The 19,601-nt window shown below is 38.7% G+C and overlaps 2 protein-coding genes, 1 long non-coding RNA gene and 1 pseudogene across 3 annotated transcripts; 3 read left to right on the top strand and 1 right to left on the bottom strand.

Moving 5' to 3' along the window:
• The first annotated feature begins 322 nt into the window (after nt 1-322).
• LOC133731910 (probable F-box protein At4g22030) lies at nt 323-1,925 on the top strand. Its single transcript, XM_062159360.1, has one exon. The coding sequence runs from the start codon at nt 437-439 to the stop codon at nt 1,721-1,723; it is 1,287 nt and encodes a 428-aa protein (XP_062015344.1). The 5' UTR covers nt 323-436; the 3' UTR covers nt 1,724-1,925.
• Nucleotides 1,926-3,757: 1,832 nt separating this feature from the next.
• On the top strand, nt 3,758-4,708 carry LOC133730797 (ubiquitin-like protein ATG12; annotated as a pseudogene).
• Nucleotides 4,709-6,652: 1,944 nt separating this feature from the next.
• Nucleotides 6,653-8,758, bottom strand: LOC133734172 (uncharacterized). The gene is made up of 4 exons (XR_009858122.1): nt 8,698-8,758; nt 7,198-8,438; nt 7,074-7,112; nt 6,653-6,967 (listed from the first exon to the last, which is right to left on the bottom strand). It is a non-coding gene; the product is annotated as an uncharacterized LOC133734172 (long non-coding RNA).
• A 6,617-nt stretch (nt 8,759-15,375) lies between these two features.
• Nucleotides 15,376-16,879, top strand: LOC133734171 (probable F-box protein At4g22030). Its single transcript, XM_062161808.1, has one exon. It carries the CDS (start codon nt 15,474-15,476, stop codon nt 16,758-16,760), a length of 1,287 nt encoding a protein of 428 aa, XP_062017792.1. The 5' UTR covers nt 15,376-15,473; the 3' UTR covers nt 16,761-16,879.
• Nucleotides 16,880-19,601: the final 2,722 nt, after the last annotated feature.

Below are 19,601 nucleotides of genomic sequence, written 5' to 3'. Positions count from 1 at the left end.
ATAATTTTACCGTGGATTTGTATATATTTTGATAGTGTCAAATTTTTGTCAGAGCTCAATCACAATTTGAATTGGTTTTTACTACTTTTTCCTGCGTAGTCACAATTAGAAACTAGAGACAGACTGTGTCCAAAACAGGGTTCTAAATTTGACCCCCTCCAAATTGTAGTTGAAAGTCATCTAGTCAAATAATAATGTTTGTTTTGGTAAATGGTCAAACACTCGTATTGAGTTCCTTTAAGGCTTGTTAAAAAGCAAAAAACACAACCCCACACCTATTTCCTGGTTCTCTCCCTCTCCCTCTCCCTTCTACATATATATTGACCCAACTCTCACTCATCTCACCACAACACCTTCAATCTCAAGTTTCAAACAGACCACACTAAAAATCTGTTTGAATCAAAGCCACTCTTCAAGCTTCTTTTTGTTCTTGTTCATGGCCTCTATTCAAGCTTCTTTTTGTTCTGCTTCATTTTCTTCAGCTTCCTCTAGAAAAATCAAAGCTACTCTCCACTCCCAAAACATTGAATCATCCCGTCTTTCAGTTCCCAGGCACCTGGTTAATGAACTGAATCAAAGAAATGGGTCACTCAACCTAACAGCCACTTCATCTGAAATAGAAGTGAAACCATTATTTGACAACAGAAAAAGATCAAATCTTGGTGACTCAGTTTCAGATTCAAACTTTGTCCAAGAGCTCTATGCAATAATGGAAATTGTGGCAGATAGAATAGAAATGCACAACAACATAAAGGCGCAGAGGGACAACTGGAATGTTCTGCTTCTCAACTCTGTGAATGGGATGACAGCCACAGCTGCAATCATGGCGGGACTTGCAGCTGTCTCTGGATCTGGACCGTCCATTTTGTCTCTCAAGATCTCATCAAGTCTCCTATACATGGCTGTGACTGGGATTGTTCTAGTGATGAACAAGATCCAACCTTCACAGCTAGCAGAGGAACAAAGAAATGCTTCAAGGCTGTTCAAGAAGCTTCATGAAGAAATCAAAACCACCTTGGCTCTCAAAAACCCAGTTACTTCTTATGATGTGAAAGTCACAATGGAAAAGGTTTTGGCTTTGGATAAGGCATACCCACTTCCCTTACTTGGAACCATGATTGAGAAGTTTCCTCAAATTGTGGAGCCAGCTGTGTGGTGGCCTGAGGAAGAACCCAAGTGCCATGATCAAAACATGAGTGACAAGTTTGAGAGGAATGGGTGGAATGAGAATCTTGAAGAGGAACTGAAGGAGGTTTTGTGCGTAATGAAGGGAAGGGACTCCGCAGAATATGCAAGGCTAAGCAACATGGTGTTGAAGGTCAACAAGGTCTTGGCTTTCTGTGGTCCTTTGCTTACTGGGTCTGCTGCAATTGGGTCAGGTCTTATTGGGTTGCCTGGTTTTGGGTCATGGGGTGCTGTTTTTGGTGTGGTTTTGGGGGCTTTGGGCACTGTGGTTAACAGTTTGGAGCATGGAGGGCAAGTTGGGATGGTGTTTGAGATGTATAGGAGCTCTGCTGGGTTCTTCAAGCTCATGGAGGAGACCATTGAGTCAACTTTGAAGGAAAGAGAGGTTGGGGATAGAGAAAATGGGGAGCTCTTTGAAGTGAAAGTGGCTCTTCAGCTTGGGAGGAGTTTGTCTGAGCTCAGAGACCTTGCAAGTGCTTCATCTTTGTCTTCAAGAATTCAACAGGCCAAAGAAGAATTTGCAAGCAAGCTTTTTTGATTAGTTTTGTGTATGGATTAATTTGTTAAGAGACTGAAATGTAAATTTAGGTAGTACAGATCATGTTGAGCTAGATTATATCTCCTTTTTGATATGACAACAAGTCTTTAGTCACTTAACCATTAAACTGGTCATCAAACTCATTGTCCAGTACTCCAGTGTTGATATTTCAATGAAAACAAGCCACTGGTTTTTTCTGCAAGCATAGAGTTAATTCATGGATCATTGAACACTCGAGCAGGACATGAAACCCGGTTAGCCGTTTTGGTGGCGGTTGATCCGTCATTGAACCTTCACCGGCGGTTAACTGAATATGCTCCGTAGTATAATAGGCTAAATTATTTAGATGCGACTGCTCTCATTTTTATAACATATGCATTAAGAGTTCCAAGTCAACCTTTACATTAAAAATGTTTAATTAAAAAGGTTGAAATTGATTCTTCTGGATGAACTACTCGACCAATAATAAAACTAAGGAGTCGCTGCATGCTTGTGCCTTGATTTCTTGTTTTCATTTGTTCTTATTTATTTCTTTTTGTTGTTTCTAGTTTGCATGAGCTAATAACTATACAAAACGTTGGTTTCTAGTAGGGGTGGGCGCGGTGCGGTTCGGTTTGGTTTAAGGCCCAAACCGCAACCAAATCGCTTTTTTTCGGTTGGCCTATATATCAAACCGCAACTGCATTACAAAAGGGATGAACCGATTATTTCGGTTACACCATTTTTCGGTGCGGTGTGGGTCGGTTTCGGTTTGGACCGATTTATTAATTTCAACTAGAAAGAGATGGCCAAAATCATGCTTATTTTTACCTACCAGTCATAAATAAATTTTGAATGCATTTAGAGTCCACACAAATTGGCAAATGTCACCCAAATATCAAGCAACTTGCAGAAAGACCATATTTGAACACTTAACAAACCCATATATATATATATATATATATATATATATATATATATATATATATATATATATATCAATGATCAAGCAAACATAGCAACTTATTACAAACTGAAAACCTAAACAAAAATGGATTTGTTATATATTAAAAACCAACATTTCCATCAATAGAGAAATAATAAATAAATAAAATGTAATTAAAAAAAAATTCGGTGCGGGTCGGTTTAAATAAGGCGGTTTATGACACGAAACTGCAACCGAACTGCTTTTATGCGGTTCGGTGCGGTGTGACCATGAAACGACACAGTTTTAGTTCGGTGCGGTTACCGAACTGCTTTTTCGGTGCGGTTCGGGTCGGTAACCGCATTTTCGGTACAAAGTGTCCACCCCTAGTTTCTAGTTGCTTACAAAAAATAAAATAACTTTAGCAACTACTATTCGCTGAGGGGTTGTACTAGTATAGGTGTATGCCTTCCATAAGAGCATCTCCAACCATTTAGTCAAAAGCTAAAGTCATATGCAAAATTTGACTCCCCTAGTGTCATCACTATTCATTCAATTTTTGCATCTCCAACCATCTTTAGTCAAAAGCTAAAGTCATTTAATAAATTAATCATTTTAGAGAATTAATTAACTACAATATGAATCTGGGCCGTTCGATTTCTTAATGTTGGAAGACCACAGGCCGTTCTGCCCAGGCGGGCCCCATGTGTCGGCCACTCCATCAGCGCGTGTCTCGCGCGTTCGCTTGCTTCTTCCCGTTATTTTGTCTTCTTGCGCGATTGCCTTCTGTCTTCTACCTCTGGCGCGTCAACCTCTTCAGCTGCAATTGCAGCACATGCAGCTAGGGCCCACCATTTTTACAGCCAAAGAGATTTGGCTTTCGTTCTACAAACTTGAGTCATTTTGACTCGGGTTTTGGCTCAAGAGTCAAAATAGCTAAACATTGAGCATGGTTGGAGATCCCTCTACCAAAAAGCCAAAGTCAAAATGACTTATAGCTCAATAGTTGGAGATGCTCTAACCTAGCCAGCTTATAGCAACCAATCTTTTGTCGCCTCGGGTGAACTCTTTTTATTTTTATTATATGAGGTTTTTATCGATGATAATCAAAATTGTGTGCATTATCTTTTATGACTGATTTTTCAGGACAAATCGTTTATCGGTTAAGCAGTGTCCGGTTCTATTTTATTTTTTACGAGGCTTTTGTCAATGAAAAATTCAATGACATAAGTGCGTTCCTTTTTATTCTGTTTTTTTTTTTTTTTTCATATAGGAGGCTTTTACGATGTACAATTCAATGCATAAGTTACTTAAAGGAATTTTTTATTTTTATTTTTTGGTGGAAAGCTTTTTTACCAATGAATAATTCGTTGAGAAAAATCTCCTAAAAAGATACTTTTTGATGATGACTTTTCATTGGTAAAAGTGCATACTTTTTTACATAAAGAAATTTTATTCACAGATTGCAAAATAGTGAAGTAGTAGATAATGTTTAATAACGACCTATTAACTTCTTTAGTTTAATATTTACTAGAAACACAACTCTAAACTATCTAAACTATCATCATTCACGATCCATCATACCCATTCACTAAATACATATCCTTTTATATATATATACCATCTTAATTTGAAAAAAAAAAAACCCTTAATCTTAAAAAAATTCAATTATCATAATCTTTGTCAATCTTTTGAATATACAAAATCGAATTCTATTCCATCAATCTCTCTATTCCAAACCCTTAATTTTTGACAAAATTCAATTCAAGTCAAACTGCGTATTCATCAAGTTGAGATTTTTGAAACAAGGATTCACAGCATTGTCTATCACAGAATCTCCGACTGCTGCTAAGAAAGTAGTTATTCATCTTAGGGCTACTAGTGATGCCCCTGTACTGAAGAAAGCGAAATTCAAGATACCTGTAACCGACAAATTCACCAGGATACGTTGTTTGTGTATGTCAACAGTGCATTCTCACCAAACTCAAATAAATTGGTGATGGATCTGTATAATAATTTTGGTTTTGATGGAACTGACGGTCAATTATGCTTATGCCATGGCATGGGGGATTGGGGGCTAACTATCAGTGTGGGGTTAGCAAACATACAACTATTGATAATGAGGTCATCAAATTTTGCTTTCCACAACAACGTGGAACATGAGTTGCTATGGAGATATAAAGAAATTTTGGACTCCTTTTTTTAACATATTTTGTTTCTTTCAAGTGGTGGCCATATAACTTTTCAACAAGTCTAGATGTAAAGCCAAACATTGATATATGATGAGGTTTACCTTTATTCACAATTAAAGAAAAAAAACACTGACTAGGGTTCTAAGTTTGCATCTTCATTCACGTCATTCACATAGAGAAGAATAAAATACAAAATCAGGTCTAATTATGTTTCTTTATCTTATATAAATGTCTCTTTTGATAATTTAACGTACCCATAAAATCTAATTTTGGGTATGTTAAAAAAGAGATGTGCATTTGGTATTTAGAGGTGTGAATAAAATTTCTCTATATTTTATGTTTTTATGATAGGTTTTTTTTTTTTTTTTTTTTGAATGAAATTCAACATTTATATTCCTCACAAGTCAGAATAGGCCGTTACATACCCTTCCGCTGATAGACAGACAAGAAGCTAGTGGTAGTACCCACAGGTGATACATACATATAGTCCTACTCATTATACATTCTAAGACGTAGAAATAGCGGATAACCTCCTTCGGTACTACTCCAGAGACGCTAGAGAGACATAGAGCATAAAAATGCCTAGTTTCCTAATACAAGGAATTATTGTAAATAGATAAACTAAAAACATATAGATGGGCCTAGGGAAAACACCCCAGCCCCAATTTGTAGGCCCAAGAGCATCCAAAATGGTAATTCAACTCCAGAGCCCATTAAGCATCCTTGGCCCCAGCCCATCATCCCGGACGACATGTCGTACGTCACCCGCCCGGCGACTTCGCCCGACCTGCACTGCCATGGCCCTTGCCGCCTCGATTTAGGCCACCATGACCACCCGCCGCGACCTTCCACCGCGACCATCCGCCGTTGTGACCCGAACCGCTGCGCACCACGCCATCCCAGCGCACGCCGTCGTGAAGGCCCAACTCCGAATCGCGTCGGTCTAGCATCCCCCTGTCTGCACCACCACCGATTCAGAACCAGACACCGGTCTTGATTAGCACAGTCACGCCGCCGGTCAAGAGCACAAGCCGCAAGCCGCCTGGACCTACCTCGAGCTCAACCACCCATGGAGCCCTCATGAAACAAATCGGGTTGAAGACCCGTCCGGCAGCAGATCCCAACGCCGGCGAGGCCGGAGGCCCACACTGGTCGGGTCGCCGCCGGACGAGCTCGAGTTATCACTCGGAAAGGAACCGGTCTTGGGTGTTAGGGTTTCTCGAGTGCTTAACTTTGTTTTTATGATAGGTTTGGTCAAACGTGTGCAGTTTCTATATAGAAAATTGTTTAAGGCTGAATAGCCGTAAACCCACACGTAACCCGCATGTGCCAAGGGCTTGCTTGGCTCTTCAGCACGAAAAGTACTCTTCAGCTTGAAAGGTACAAGCCTCATCTTATTTCCATTTCTTGTTTTAAAAAGAGCTTAGAAGATTGGCGCTTTTCCTTGTCGATCATCTTATCCCACGAGTTTGCAGAATTTCCAAGCCATTTGCTTAAGATAAGGATTTCGTGTATCACTATTATTAAAAGGGTGCTCTATATGAACAAATATGTGAGAATGATACTAATGTAATAATAAAACAATTTTGTCCTAATAAGCTATCAACCCCAACAGCAATTGGCATTTCTGCAACTAGGCATTATGTTTCCCTCAAGAAACCCTGATTTCTGAGTCACACTACCCTAATAATTGAGTAAGATAATCATACTAATTGACTCAAGTGAAGACGCTAAGCAGCTTGACCATGACAGATCCTAAAATGCCGAAAAGAAATCAGCACAAGTCATACAATGGTATAAGATTGAACATTGGCATGAAAAAAAATTACTAGGTTGAACAATAGAAAGGATATCAATCTAGCTAGATGTGTTTGAAGAAAATACATAATGAACAGTAAGATCCATGAGTGGGGTTATAGAACTAGATTATGATGCACCGAAGGCTGAGGGTTTCTGATATTTCTTTAATTGTGACAGTTTGCACCCAATAGTCAGGTCCAAAGAACCACACAAATGATACAAGAATGCAGTCGAGAGTTCTTGGAATATCTCACTCTCTTTTGTATGCTCTCTTACATCATATTGGTCTCCTTTGGTTACAACAAGATCTCCTTTGTCATTCGTCCTCACATCCAGCCAAGCAACAACCTAGCATAAGTAATAGAATTCGGAGAGAACCTTCACGTACAGTTTGTATGTGAAAGACAATGAGGTAAATAATTATCAGAGCTCTGATATTTCAACTTGGACTTACCCTCTTCGCAAGTTTGGAACCTTTCCCTTCCATAGGCTTCTGTCTTCACAAGAACTTTCAGATTGTTAGATGGTTGATCGAGTTGTAAAAACATAATAAGCATTTTTTTAGAGGTAGAGGTTACCTTCTCCAAGGGTGAGTCTGGATAGAGCAATCTTCTCAATAGGGAAAGACCAACATCTACAAAAATTACACTGCAGTAGTTCTGTAGTTTAAAGAGCTCTTTACATTTGAATTTTGATTGCCAAGAATTACAGAGCAAACAGAATCAGAAAAGAATCTCACGACTTAGACCTCAGACAGAAGTTATCCTCTTGAATCTTGGAATGGGGAAAAGTAAAAGATAATTACTTCTAAAATGTACGATTTACGATCAAGTTTTGAAAATTTAAGAGTTCACATCTATTTCTTTCATTATCTAGAGAGTTGAGTGGGTTTTACATTTGATCTTGTTTTCTTCTTCAATATACATATATAATTAGAATTCCAGAAGGAACTTGAACGTCGAAAGTCCTGTTAGATATTATACGCTCCCTAGTAACGAAAGAAACAAGACATGGAAAATTATTGTAATTCCGGTACATCTTGAGCAATCATTAACAAACAAGAGTGAGAAAATGATAACTTGCCTCCACTTTTTTCGGGGTGGAATTGAACCGCATGCACATTTCCCCTTCTAACAGACGCAATAAAATTGTCACCATAGTTGCAGGTAGATGAAACCCATTCTTTGTTTTCATCCGACTGAAAATTTGTATTGAAGTATGTCAGCCCCAATAAATCAAGTTATGTATAGTACAAATATGCAGCAGAAGCATTACTAAGAACTATTCATTTTGTACCCAAAAAAAGAAAATTGTTTATGACATACTGGCATCGCTTTGTAAGAGTGAACGAAATAGACGTGATGGGTTCCAACATTATCCAAAATTAAAGAGTCTTTTCTAATCTGCAAAGCATTCCACCTGATATGTGGAACCCTGACACCATTTGTTGAGTCAAAACGCCCAACAACTCCAGGTATCAAGGCAAGACCACTCACTGAGATACTATGCATTTTGTCAGTCCAAGTTTAAACAAGGTCAGAAACATAAACAGCAAAATCTATAATACCTTTACATATAGAAAAATCGAGAAGTACAAATGTGTATAATCATCAAAGAGTACGTCCAAGAGGGATTTGTATTCACATTAGTCTTATAGTTACAAAAAGTAGAAACAGAAATTTACTGAAAAGTTGAGGCATGAAGCACTGACCGGCCTTGTCCCTTTTCCTCATTGGATTAAAAAAGGAGCTGAAGTCCAAGACAAATGCCAAGAAACGGCCGATCTTTCTCAATATATTCACAGAGCGCTTCAGCCATCCTGAAAAACATTGAAGGGCTGAGAATTTTTTCACAATTTAAAAAGTGACGTTTTCTTTTCTTGTTTCATTGTAATTGATTGGTTAGGGTGGTTGGTTAAATTACATGATTAACTGAAGAAAATGAGTGCTTAACTTATTGGATATTCAGAGATTTTCATTTCTTGTTCAGCAATCCATTTCAAAGAACTAAAACAAGCGATTGATCCTTACAGAATCAGCATAAAGAAGTGAGCCAAAATAGAGAACGGAAAAACATACCCATTCTTGCTCAGCACATCCCATTGCCGCAGCGAAAGCCCCCACACCAGGAAAGATAAGGATTCAAAATATCTTTAGAAGTTTGGACCTGTTTTTCGATTTTTTGTTTTTTTTTTAAAAAAGAAGAAGAAAAGGTTCATCAATTTTACTAGTGTTATATGAATCTTAAGAAATATGCAACCCCAAAATCATCAACTTAGCAGCAGAAAGAACCAATTCACCAGACATTACAAAGATTCTTTGCTAAAAATAAAGAATTCAACACAAGAAAACGCAATGATACAAAAATTGAGAAACTTAATTCAATAAGGAACAGATGAAAATGTAAAGTAGGTAGTTGTAAGCAATTCAAATTAACAAACAAAAAAAATTACATCTTTGACTTGGAAGCCGAGGCCGCAAATGGCGTTCCTGACACTCCGAACATTGCCGGCACCGTAGTCAAGCAGAGTCACCACTGAAACCAATTCAATATGAACGTAACGTCGTTTAATAGAAATGATTTCCATAGCAATTTGAAAATTTTGTAATTAAGTAACTAAATATTGGAGAAACGTTCTGTGATTGATACATAATGTTTTTCTATCTAGTATCATCGTGTATTTTTACAATTTCATTGCAAGCGCGTAATACACTAATACTAGGGACTACGTACTAGTCGAACGTTTTGGTCCATTTTGATTACACGGGTTATGAATAATGTCTATATATGGCCTGACGTTATAGTTGCTGACATTTTTGGTCAGACGACCAAAACAAAATTAGACGTCTGAATTTTTGTTGTTTAGTAGTTCCCATGTTCATCTTGAGCAGAATTTATCACAAAAAGGTCAAGTGAAATTTTTTTTTTTCAGCCCTAGCCTTCTAAGCGCGCCTGTCGCCGCCACTGCGCCGTCGTGCGCTGCCATTATCCTCCACATGTTACAATGCAAGATCCTTGCATGGAATTGTCGGGGATTGTTAATCATGAAACACAAAGAGCCCTAGTCAATATGGTGCAAGCCAAAAACCCAAGCCTCATCTTTCTGGCAGAAACCCTAGCACAACCGGATCTGATCACATCTCTCAAAAATCGCTTAGGTTTTGAGGGTAGTATATGCTATGAGGAAACAGAAGGCTCACAGGGGGTCGCCTTGCTCTGGAAAGCAGAAACTCCGGTCAACCTCAGAACCTGTTCTCCCCATCACATCGATGTAGAAGTAGGCAAACGAGGAACCAACGACCTTTGGCGGTTTACAGGTCTATATGGCTTTGCATCCCGCTCTCAAAGACACCACACATGGAACTTAATTCGAACCCTTGCAGCAGAGCCGTGTGACTTGCCTTGGCTCATGGCGGGGGATTTTAATGAAATATGGAGCAACGTCGAAAAATCTGGGGGGCCACCTAGGGCTGCCAGACCGATGGAAGATTTTCAGAGAACAATGACCAACTGTGGTTTATATGATATGGGGTTCATTGGAAGCAAGTATACATGGTCCAATAGACACACAAAAGAACGGCTCGACAGGGCCTTCCACTCACTGCAATGGCGAGAATGCTTCCCTTTCTCTAGAGTCCATATTCTCCCTCCATCTGAATCGGACCATTGTCCACTGCTAATAGAAGTTTGTTCCGAACGATCGCCGTCTTGGAAAGTTCCAGCAAGATTTCGTTTTGAGGAATTTTGGCACCAATATCCAAAGTGTACTGACATCATTCGACAGTGTTGGGCACAACCTCTCACAGGGAATGCCATGAAACAATTGGAGACAAAACTTCATACTACGGGAGCTCACTTGCTTGAGTGGCACAAGAAAGATTTGTCACAAAACAAGGTAGAGATGAGAGTTTTGCAGGAGAAAATGAAAGACATCATGTCCCATCCGTTCACACCTCAACAATATGATGAACAAAAGCAACTTCATGTTCGATATAGTGCATTGCTTGCACAGGAAGAAACGTATTGGCGACAGAGATCCAAGACATTTTGGATGAAAGATGGAGATAAAAATACTGCCTTCATCCACAGCAAGGCATCAAATAGACGAAGCAAGAACAAAATTAAGGGCTTAAAAGATGAAACAGGAACGTGGCAATCTGACCCTGCTGCAGTGCAAAGCATTCTATTGCAATATTTCGAAGGTATTTTTACCTCTTCTGGAACTAATTTCAGTGCTATCTTTCAAGTCCTAGAAGCTGTTGATGTCAAAGTCAATGCAGATATGAATCGGGAACTCACAAAACCCTATGTTGAGAAGGAAATAAAAGATGCTCTCTTCCAAATGCATCCATCCAAAAGTCCCGGACCGGATGGCATGTCCCCTTTTTTCTTTCAGAAATATTGGGACATTCTGTCTAGTGATGTCTGTTTGGGAGTGAAAACTTTTTTGGAAACAGGAGAAATGGAGTACTCAGCGAACTTCACCCATTTATGTCTTATCCCAAAAATTCCTGAGGCAACAGAAGCAAATCAGTTTCGACCTATTGCTTTATGCAATGTCCTATACAGAATCAGTTCTAAGGTACTAGCAAATAGACTGAAAATGATATTGTCTTCAATCATTTCTCCTCTGCAAAGTGCTTATGTGCCTGGTAGGTTGATATCTGATAACACACTAGTGGCCACTGAAGTTGCTCACTTCATGCACAAACTTCGTAGACAAGAAGAGGGTTTCTTATCACTCAAGCTAGATATAAGCAAGGCCTATGATCGGCTTGAATGGGATTTCCTAAAAGCAATGTTAACAAAGCTAGGGTTTCAGGAGCACTGGATCAATATCATCATGAAGTGTGTAGCATCAGTGCAGTACTCTATTTTAATCAATGGACAGCCTTCTGAACCGATTGTTCCAACCAGAGGTATTAGGCAAGGTGATCCTCTATCACCTTACCTATTTATCTTGTGTGCAGAAGGCCTATCTGCTCTCATCTCTAAGGCAGTTGAGCGATCTCAGCTTAAGGGTCTCACTATGTGTCCGGGAGCTCCTACTTTGCACCATTTATTTTTTGCAGATGACAGCTTGATTTTTGGAGCTGCAACTGAATCTGAATGTCTTGTCTTGCGGCATATTCTCAACACCTACGAGATGGCATCAGGACAAAAGGTTAATTACCAAAAGAGCAGTGTAGTTTTCAGCAAGAATGTTCCTCCTGAGTTGCAGACCAAGTTAGCTAGCATGCTGGAAGTTCAAAAAGTGGAAGAACATGACAGATACTTGGGATTACCACTACGAGTAGGCAAATCCAAGACAGCCATTTTTTCTTACATCAAAGAAAGGTTGACCAAAAAGCTCTTGGGATGGAAATCAAAAATACTTAGTTCTGCTGGCAAGGAAATTTTAATAAAAGCAGTTGCACAGACGATGCCATCTTATGCTATGAACTGTTATCTCCTGCCAAAGACTTTGTGTGATGATATTCACCATTTGTGTGCTCAATTTTTTTGGGGTGACACTGATCAAAAACGGAAAATTCATTGGCGAAATTGGAGCAGGCTTTGCATGACAAAACAAGAAGGAGGCCTTGGATTCAAAAATTTGTATGCACACAATTTAGCTATGCTAGCTAAACAAGCCTGGAGGTTAATCTCTAACCCTCAGTCACTAATTGCTAAAGTATACAAGGCTAAATACTATCCCAACCATTCGTTTTGGGATGCAGAACTTGGAGATGCCCCTTCCTTTTCGTGGAGGAGTATACTTGAGAGCAGACCTATCTTGGCTGCTGGTATTCAGTGGAAAGTGGGGACTGGAGAATAGGTGGATGTATGGAAAGACTGTTGGATTCCTGATTGTCCTTCTTACCTCATCCACAAGCCACCTCAGGCTACCATCAGTAAAGTAGCAGATTTAATTCATGAGGAAACCCGAAGCTGGAATCAAGGTCTTATACAAGCTAACTTTCTACCTGAAGTAGCTGCAAAAATTCTCAGTATTCCATTAAGTAGAATTGCAGGGGAGGATCGCTATAGATGGAGGCCAGAGAAGAATGGAAAGTATACTGTCAAGTCTGCCTATTGGATGGCCAGACAGCAGGTTATGGGAGAGTTCCTAACTTCTACCTCATCTGGAAATCCTTACGAAATTCTATGGAAGAAATTGTGGAACACAAAGGTTCCTGGGAAAGTAAAAATATGTTTGTGGAGGGCTGCAAACAATATACTGCCTACTCGAGAAAGTTTAAGTCACAAGGGATATACTGGTCCCCTCAATTGTTTGTTCTGCAATGAAGCTTTTGAAACTAGCAGGCATGTACTATGCAACTGTCCTCTGGCGCAAGAAGCAATTGGAGCAGCAAATATTCCAGTTGCTAGTGTTTTGCCCGGAAGTTTCAAGGAGTGGTTTTTGCATCAGAGCCACCATCTAAACAAGGAGAATTGGGAGAAGCTACTTATGCTACTGTGGGCACTATGGAAGAACAGAAATAGCAAGTTGTGGAATGAAACTTCCAAAAATGCACAAGAGATTGTTGTTGCCACTTTCACTTGGTATGCACAGTTCCAACAAGTACAGCAGATACCGCCAAAAAACAATGCAGCCAAACCGGGGAAAAATTGGACTCCACCATCCAGTCACCGGCTCAAAATCAATGTTGATGGAGCTTTCTTGCCTTCTAATGATATTGGAGGTATTGGTGGAGTCATCAGGAGAAGTGATGGCTCTTTTGTGGCTGCTTTTTCAAAGTGTGTACAACATGTTTCATCTCCAAAGCAAGTAGAGCTGCTAGCAATCAGAGAGGGTATCGAGTTTCTACAGCAGAGGGGCCTTCAAGATGCTTGCCTTGAAAGTGACCGCCAGGTTGCCATACAAGAGATTGAAGACAAAGATTTTGATCTCAATGAAAATGCCAATTTGTTGCTGGATATACAACAGTGCAGTACGATGATCCACAATCTGACATTCACTTTTGCTCCTAGAACTGCTAACTCTGTGGCACATAGATTAGCAGCCATTGCCTATGAATCCAACACTACTCAAGTTTGGATAGACCGAGCTCCAGAAAGCATTCTGGATGTCTTAGCTTTTGATTGTAATTGCTCCATTTAATCAATAAAATTCTTGGTATTTACTCAAAAAAAAATGTTCATCTTGAGCTTGTCTAACACCAATTGTACAGTCCACGGCTCGTGGGGACAGTTTTTTTCTAGGGATTCTATTAGCCCGGGTATTATACTTGGGGAAGGTCTAGCCCACTTTCTACGTTTAGGTGAACCGATACGTAAAGCTTTATTTTTTTTTTTTTGAGAAAACGTAAAGCTTTGTTTATGACAAAAAAGAATTAGAAAATGAGTTAAATTACTTAGGTCGTGCTCAGAAAAAGAATCAAATATCATATGTAATTTTTATTTTAAAAGTACCTTCGTATTTCCATAGGAAAAATATAAGCGAGCAACAATTCAAACAAATAGTATAAAATTAGTGAATTTTATTTTTGAAAATCGGAAAAAATGCGTGGTGCCCATAAAACATACAAAAAATGAATCAATCCATGTCCATCCGTTTGACACAAAGTCTTTCTTTGTAAATGAAATGAGGAGGACGAGTTGTTGTTTAATACCATTAGCAGAGGCACGTTTACTTACTTGAAATTGGAGGAAATGATTACGGGGTAAAAATATTCTTGCGTTTACTAACACAAAAATGAATCAGAATAATTATGGGTAAAAGTATTCATGCGTTTACTAACACATGAAGGAATTAGAATGGGTGTAGGTCTCACCTCCTTATCAAGAATCAATTTCTGAATACTCAGAAATTTGATTACGAAGAGGGGAGCTGGGTTTAGGAATCAAATCCTCCGGAATCAATACCGATTCATTTCTTCTCCCATTCCAATTATCTTCGATTCATGATTATTTTTTATTCTAAATAATTTTTGTGTGTTTTGTTTGGGGCTAAAATTACAATGAGACAGAGAATCTCGATAATATCTCAAAATTTATAGGAAAACAAAATGAAAATTACAATTGAAAACAAAATAATTGTTAAAGTAAATCCAGAATTTGTGTCTGACCCAAACTCGAGGTTACTTGCTCTAGTTGAAATATGGTTAGAATTAGAGATAATCTCGGAGAATCTTAGAGATATCCAATCAATGTATGATTATGTTTCCTTGTACAAATCTATCCCTATGCTTATAATCCTCTATATAAGGAGACTCCTATTATCAATGAAAGCACAGCAAATTCTCTCCCAAATATCGATTCCCTAAAACAATAATCTAATAGAAAATAAAATTAGCAAAACTTAAGCAATAACTATAAGTATAAGGGAAATGGACCAAGTCCCACTAAACCAAAGCAACAACACTCCGACTAAGACTTACCAAATCATTTACAACGTAATTGAATTCCTGAAAAACATGTGAAGATGGCAAAGCCAAATAGGGTGGATTTGTATATATTTTCATAATGTCAAATTTTGGTTAGGCTCAATTACATTTTGAATTGGTTTTCCCTTTGTAGTCACAACTAGAAATTATATAGAGACTGTGTCCAAGACAGGGTTCAAAATTTGACCCCCTCCAAATTGTAGTTGAAAGTCATTCAGTCAAGTACTAATGTTTGTTTTGGACGGTCAAACACTCGTATTGAGTTCCTTTAAGGCTTTAAATGTTAAAAGCCAAAAAACCAACCCCACACCCATTTCCTGGTTCTCTCCCTTTCCCTTCTGTATAAATATGGACCCAACTCTCACTCATCTCACTACAACACCTACAATCTCAAGTCTCAAACAGACCACACTACAAATCTGTTTGAATCAAAGCCACTTCCAAGCTTCTTTTTGTTCTTGTTCATGGCCACTATTCAAGCTTCTTTTTGGTCTGCTTCATTTTCTTCAGCTTCCTCTAGAAAAACCAAAGTTACTCTCCACTCCCAAAACTTTGAATCATCGCATCCTTCAGTTCCCAGGCTCCTGGTTAATGAACTGAATCAAAGAAATGGGTCACTCAACCTAACAGCCACTTCATCTGAAATAGAAGTGAAACCATTATTTGACAACAGAAAAAGATCAAATCTTGGTGACTCAGTTTCAGATTCAAACTTTGTCCAAGAGCTCTATGCAATAATGGAAATTGTGGCAGATAGAATAGAAATGCACAACAACATAAAGGCGCAGAGGGACAACTGGAATGTTCTGCTTCTCAACTCTGTGAATGGGATGACAGCCACAGCTGCAATCATGGCGGGACTTGCAGCTGTCTCTGGATCTGGACCGTCCATTTTGTCTCTCAAGATCTCATCAAGTCTCCTATACATGGCTGTGACTGGGATTGTTCTAGTGATGAACAAGATCCAACCTTCACAGCTAGCAGAGGAACAAAGAAATGCTTCAAGGCTGTTCAAGAAGCTTCATGAAGAAATCAAAACCACCTTGGCTCTTAAAAACCCAGTTACTTCTTATGATGTGAAAGTCACAATGGAAAAGGTTTTGGCTTTGGATAAGGCATACCCACTTCCCTTACTTGGAACCATGATTGAGAAGTTTCCTCAAATTGTGGAGCCAGCTGTGTGGTGGCCTGAGGAAGAACCCAAGTGCCATGATCAAAACATGAGTGACAAGTTTGAGAGGAATGGGTGGAATGAGAATCTTGAAGAGGAACTGAAGGAGGTTTTGTGCGTAATGAAGGGAAGGGACTCCGCAGAATATGCAAGGCTAAGCAACATGGTGTTGAAGGTCAACAAGGTCTTGGCTTTCTGTGGTCCTTTGCTTACTGGGTCTGCTGCAATTGGGTCAGGTCTTATTGGGTTGCCTGGTTTTGGGTCATGGGGTGCTGTTTTTGGTGTGGTTTTGGGGGCTTTGGGCACTGTGGTTAACAGTTTGGAGCATGGAGGGCAAGTTGGGATGGTGTTTGAGATGTATAGGAGCTCTGCTGGGTTCTTCAAGCTCATGGAGGAGACCATTGAGTCAACTTTGAAGGAAAGAGAGGTTGGGGATAGAGAAAATGGGGAGCTCTTTGAAGTGAAAGTGGCTCTTCAGCTTGGGAGGAGTTTGTCTGAGCTCAGAGACCTTGCAAGTGCTTCATCTTTGTCTTCAAGAATTCAACAGGCCAAAGAAGAATTTGCAAGCAAGCTTTTTTGATTAGTTTTGTGTATGGATTAATTTGTTAAGCGACTGAAATGTAAATTTAGGTAGCACAGATCATGTTGAGCTAGAGTGTATCTCCTTTTTGATATGACAACAAGTCTTTAGTCACTCAACCATTAAACTGGTCATCAAACTCATTGTCCAGTACTCCGGTGTTGATATTTCAATGAAAACAAGCCACTGGTTTTTTCTGTAAGCCTAGAGTTAATTCATAAATATATCATTGAACACTCGAGTAGTAGAAAGAGACCTGAAACCCGGTAAGCCGTTTTGGTGGCGGTTGATCACTTGATCCGTCAATGAACCTTCACCGGCGGTAAACTGAATATGCTTTGAAATATAATAGGCTAAATTATATAGATGCAACTACACTCATTTTTATACATATGAATTAAGAGTTCCAAGTCAACCTTTACATTAAAAATGTTTAATTAAAAAGGTTGAAATTGATTCTTCTCGATGAACTACTCGACCAATAATAAGACCAAGGAGTCGCTGCATGCATGCATGTGCCTTGATTTCTTGTTTTCATTTCTTCTTATTTATTTCTTTTTGTTGTTTCTACAATTCTAGTTAGCATGAGCTAATACAAAGCGTTAGTTTCTAGTTGGTTAAAAAAAAAAGTAAAAAAGTTGCTAAACTATTCACTGAGCGTAGTACTTGTATAGTTGAATATATGCCTTCCATAACCTAGCCAGCTTATAGCAACCAATCTTTTGTCGCCTCGGGTGAACTCTTTTTATTTTTATTATATGAGGTTTTTATCAATAATAATCAAAAGTGTGTGCATTATCTTTTATGAATGATTTTTCAGGACAAATCATTAATCGGTTAAAGAGTGTCAGGTTCTATATATTTTTTGTTTTTTTTAATTACGAGGCTTTTGCCGAGGAAAAATTCAATGACAAAGTGTGTTCCTTTTAATTTTTTTTTTTTTTGTTTTTTGAATGAATGGTAATTCCATTGATAATAGCGCATGCCAAGAAGGTCATTACATACTCACCCGCTGACACATAACAATGGCCAGATCAAGGTTTCGTCGAGGAGCCACAGTAGTACATAGGATAGACCAACTATATTCGAACTAATCGCTCACTTTAAAAGCGAGCCTAAAAGCTATGGAAACATAGCGAATAGACAAGCCAAACTACACTCGTTAGGTTTCTAATACAAGAAACTTATTGTAATTAGACAAAAGCTAAAAACATAGGTTTGGGCCAAGAGCCTAAACCCCAGCCCAAAATAGCAATGGACTAGGGCAAAACCCAGCCCAACAGTTAGCGGCCCAATAGGAAGTCCACCAAGAAAAACTTGCTCCAGGCCCATCACTCTGGTTCGGGCCAGTCCACCTTGCCTCCCACCATCCCTTCGGACCTCCACAGACCGGACCTCGCTCCGGCTGACCCACATCGCCCGACCCGCGTCGCCCTCTCCGAAAGAAAGAATTGTATAACTTGCCCCTATACTGAAGCAAGCGAAATTCAAGAGACCTGTGACATACAAATTTGCTAAAGTGATTGACTTTTTAAGGAAGCAACTTCACTGAGATATGTTGTTTGTGTAAGTCAACAGTGCATTCTCACAAAACCCAAATGAATTGGTGATGAATCTGTATAACACTTTTGATTTTGATGGTAAACTCGCGGTCAATTATGCTTATACCATGGCATGGGGATAACTATCAGTGTGGGGTTTGCAAACATACAACTATTGATAATGAGGTCATCAAATTTTGCTTTCCACAACAACGTGGAACATGAATTGCTATGGAGATATGAAGATATTTTGGACTCATTTTTTGTACATATTTTGTTTCTTTTAATTGGTGGCCATATAACTTTTCAACAAGTCTAGATGTAAAGCCAAACATTGATATATGATGTTACTGTTCAAAAGGTTTACCTTTATTCACAATTAAAAAAAAAACACTGGCTAGGGTTCCAAGTTTGCATATTCATTCACGTCATTCACATAGAGGAGAAGAAAATACTAAATCAAGTCTAATTATGTTTCTTTATTTTTTTATATAAATGTCTCTTTTGATAATTTAACGTACCCATAATTTAGCTAGTAATAATTTGGCTGCTTTGGGCAATTTGTATTCTGCTTTGTGCAGACCTAATCTTAAATTGTATTATGAGAGATTTTCGAATCCCTCTAGATTGACGCAGTGACGTCGTTTGAAATATTATATGGAGCCTGACTCCGTTTCCCTTTAAAAAAAAAAAAAAACAAAACAAAACAAAACGTACCCATAAAATCTGATTTTGGATATATAAAAAAAGATATGTGCATTTGGTATTTCGAGGTGTGTGAATAAAATTTCTCTATATTTTATATTTTTATGATACGTTTCTTACAACAAATCATTCATCGTCAAACGTGTGCAGTTTAAAATTGTTTAAGGCTCATTAGCCGTAAACCCACACCTAACCCGCATGTGCCAAGGGCTTGCCCGGCTCTTCAGCACGAAAAGTACAAGCCTCATCTTTCCATTTCTTGTTTTAAAAATAGCCTAGAAGATTGGCGCTTTTACTTATCATCTTATCACACGTGTTTTGCAGAATTTCCAAGCCATTTGCTTAGGATATGGATTTCGTGCATCACTATTTTTAAAAGGGAAATAATTGGTGCTCTACATGAAAAAACATGTGAGAATGATACTACTGTAAGAATACAACAATATTAAGATGTCAAGTAAATAACCTGCTCCTTCAGTCCTTTGTCCTAATAAGCTATCGACCCCAACAGCAATTGGCGTTTCTGCAACTAGGCATTATGTTTCCCTCAAGAAACCCTGATTTCTGTGTCACACTACCCTAATAATTGAGTAAG

Source organism: Rosa rugosa, chromosome 2 (genome assembly GCF_958449725.1).
Source record: "Rosa rugosa chromosome 2, drRosRugo1.1, whole genome shotgun sequence".
NCBI lineage: Eukaryota > Viridiplantae > Streptophyta > Magnoliopsida > Rosales > Rosaceae > Rosa > Rosa rugosa.
The sequence above is the reverse complement of the archived record's forward strand: the minus strand, read 5'-3'. Positions and strand labels throughout refer to the sequence as shown.

Bases quoted from the DNA above. Each gene is read 5' to 3' on its own strand.
- LOC133731910 (XM_062159360.1), top strand. From the start codon at position 437: ATGGCCTCTATTCAAGCTTCTTTTTGTTCTGCTTCATTTTCTTCAGCT.
- LOC133734171 (XM_062161808.1), top strand. From the start codon at position 15,474: ATGGCCACTATTCAAGCTTCTTTTTGGTCTGCTTCATTTTCTTCAGCT.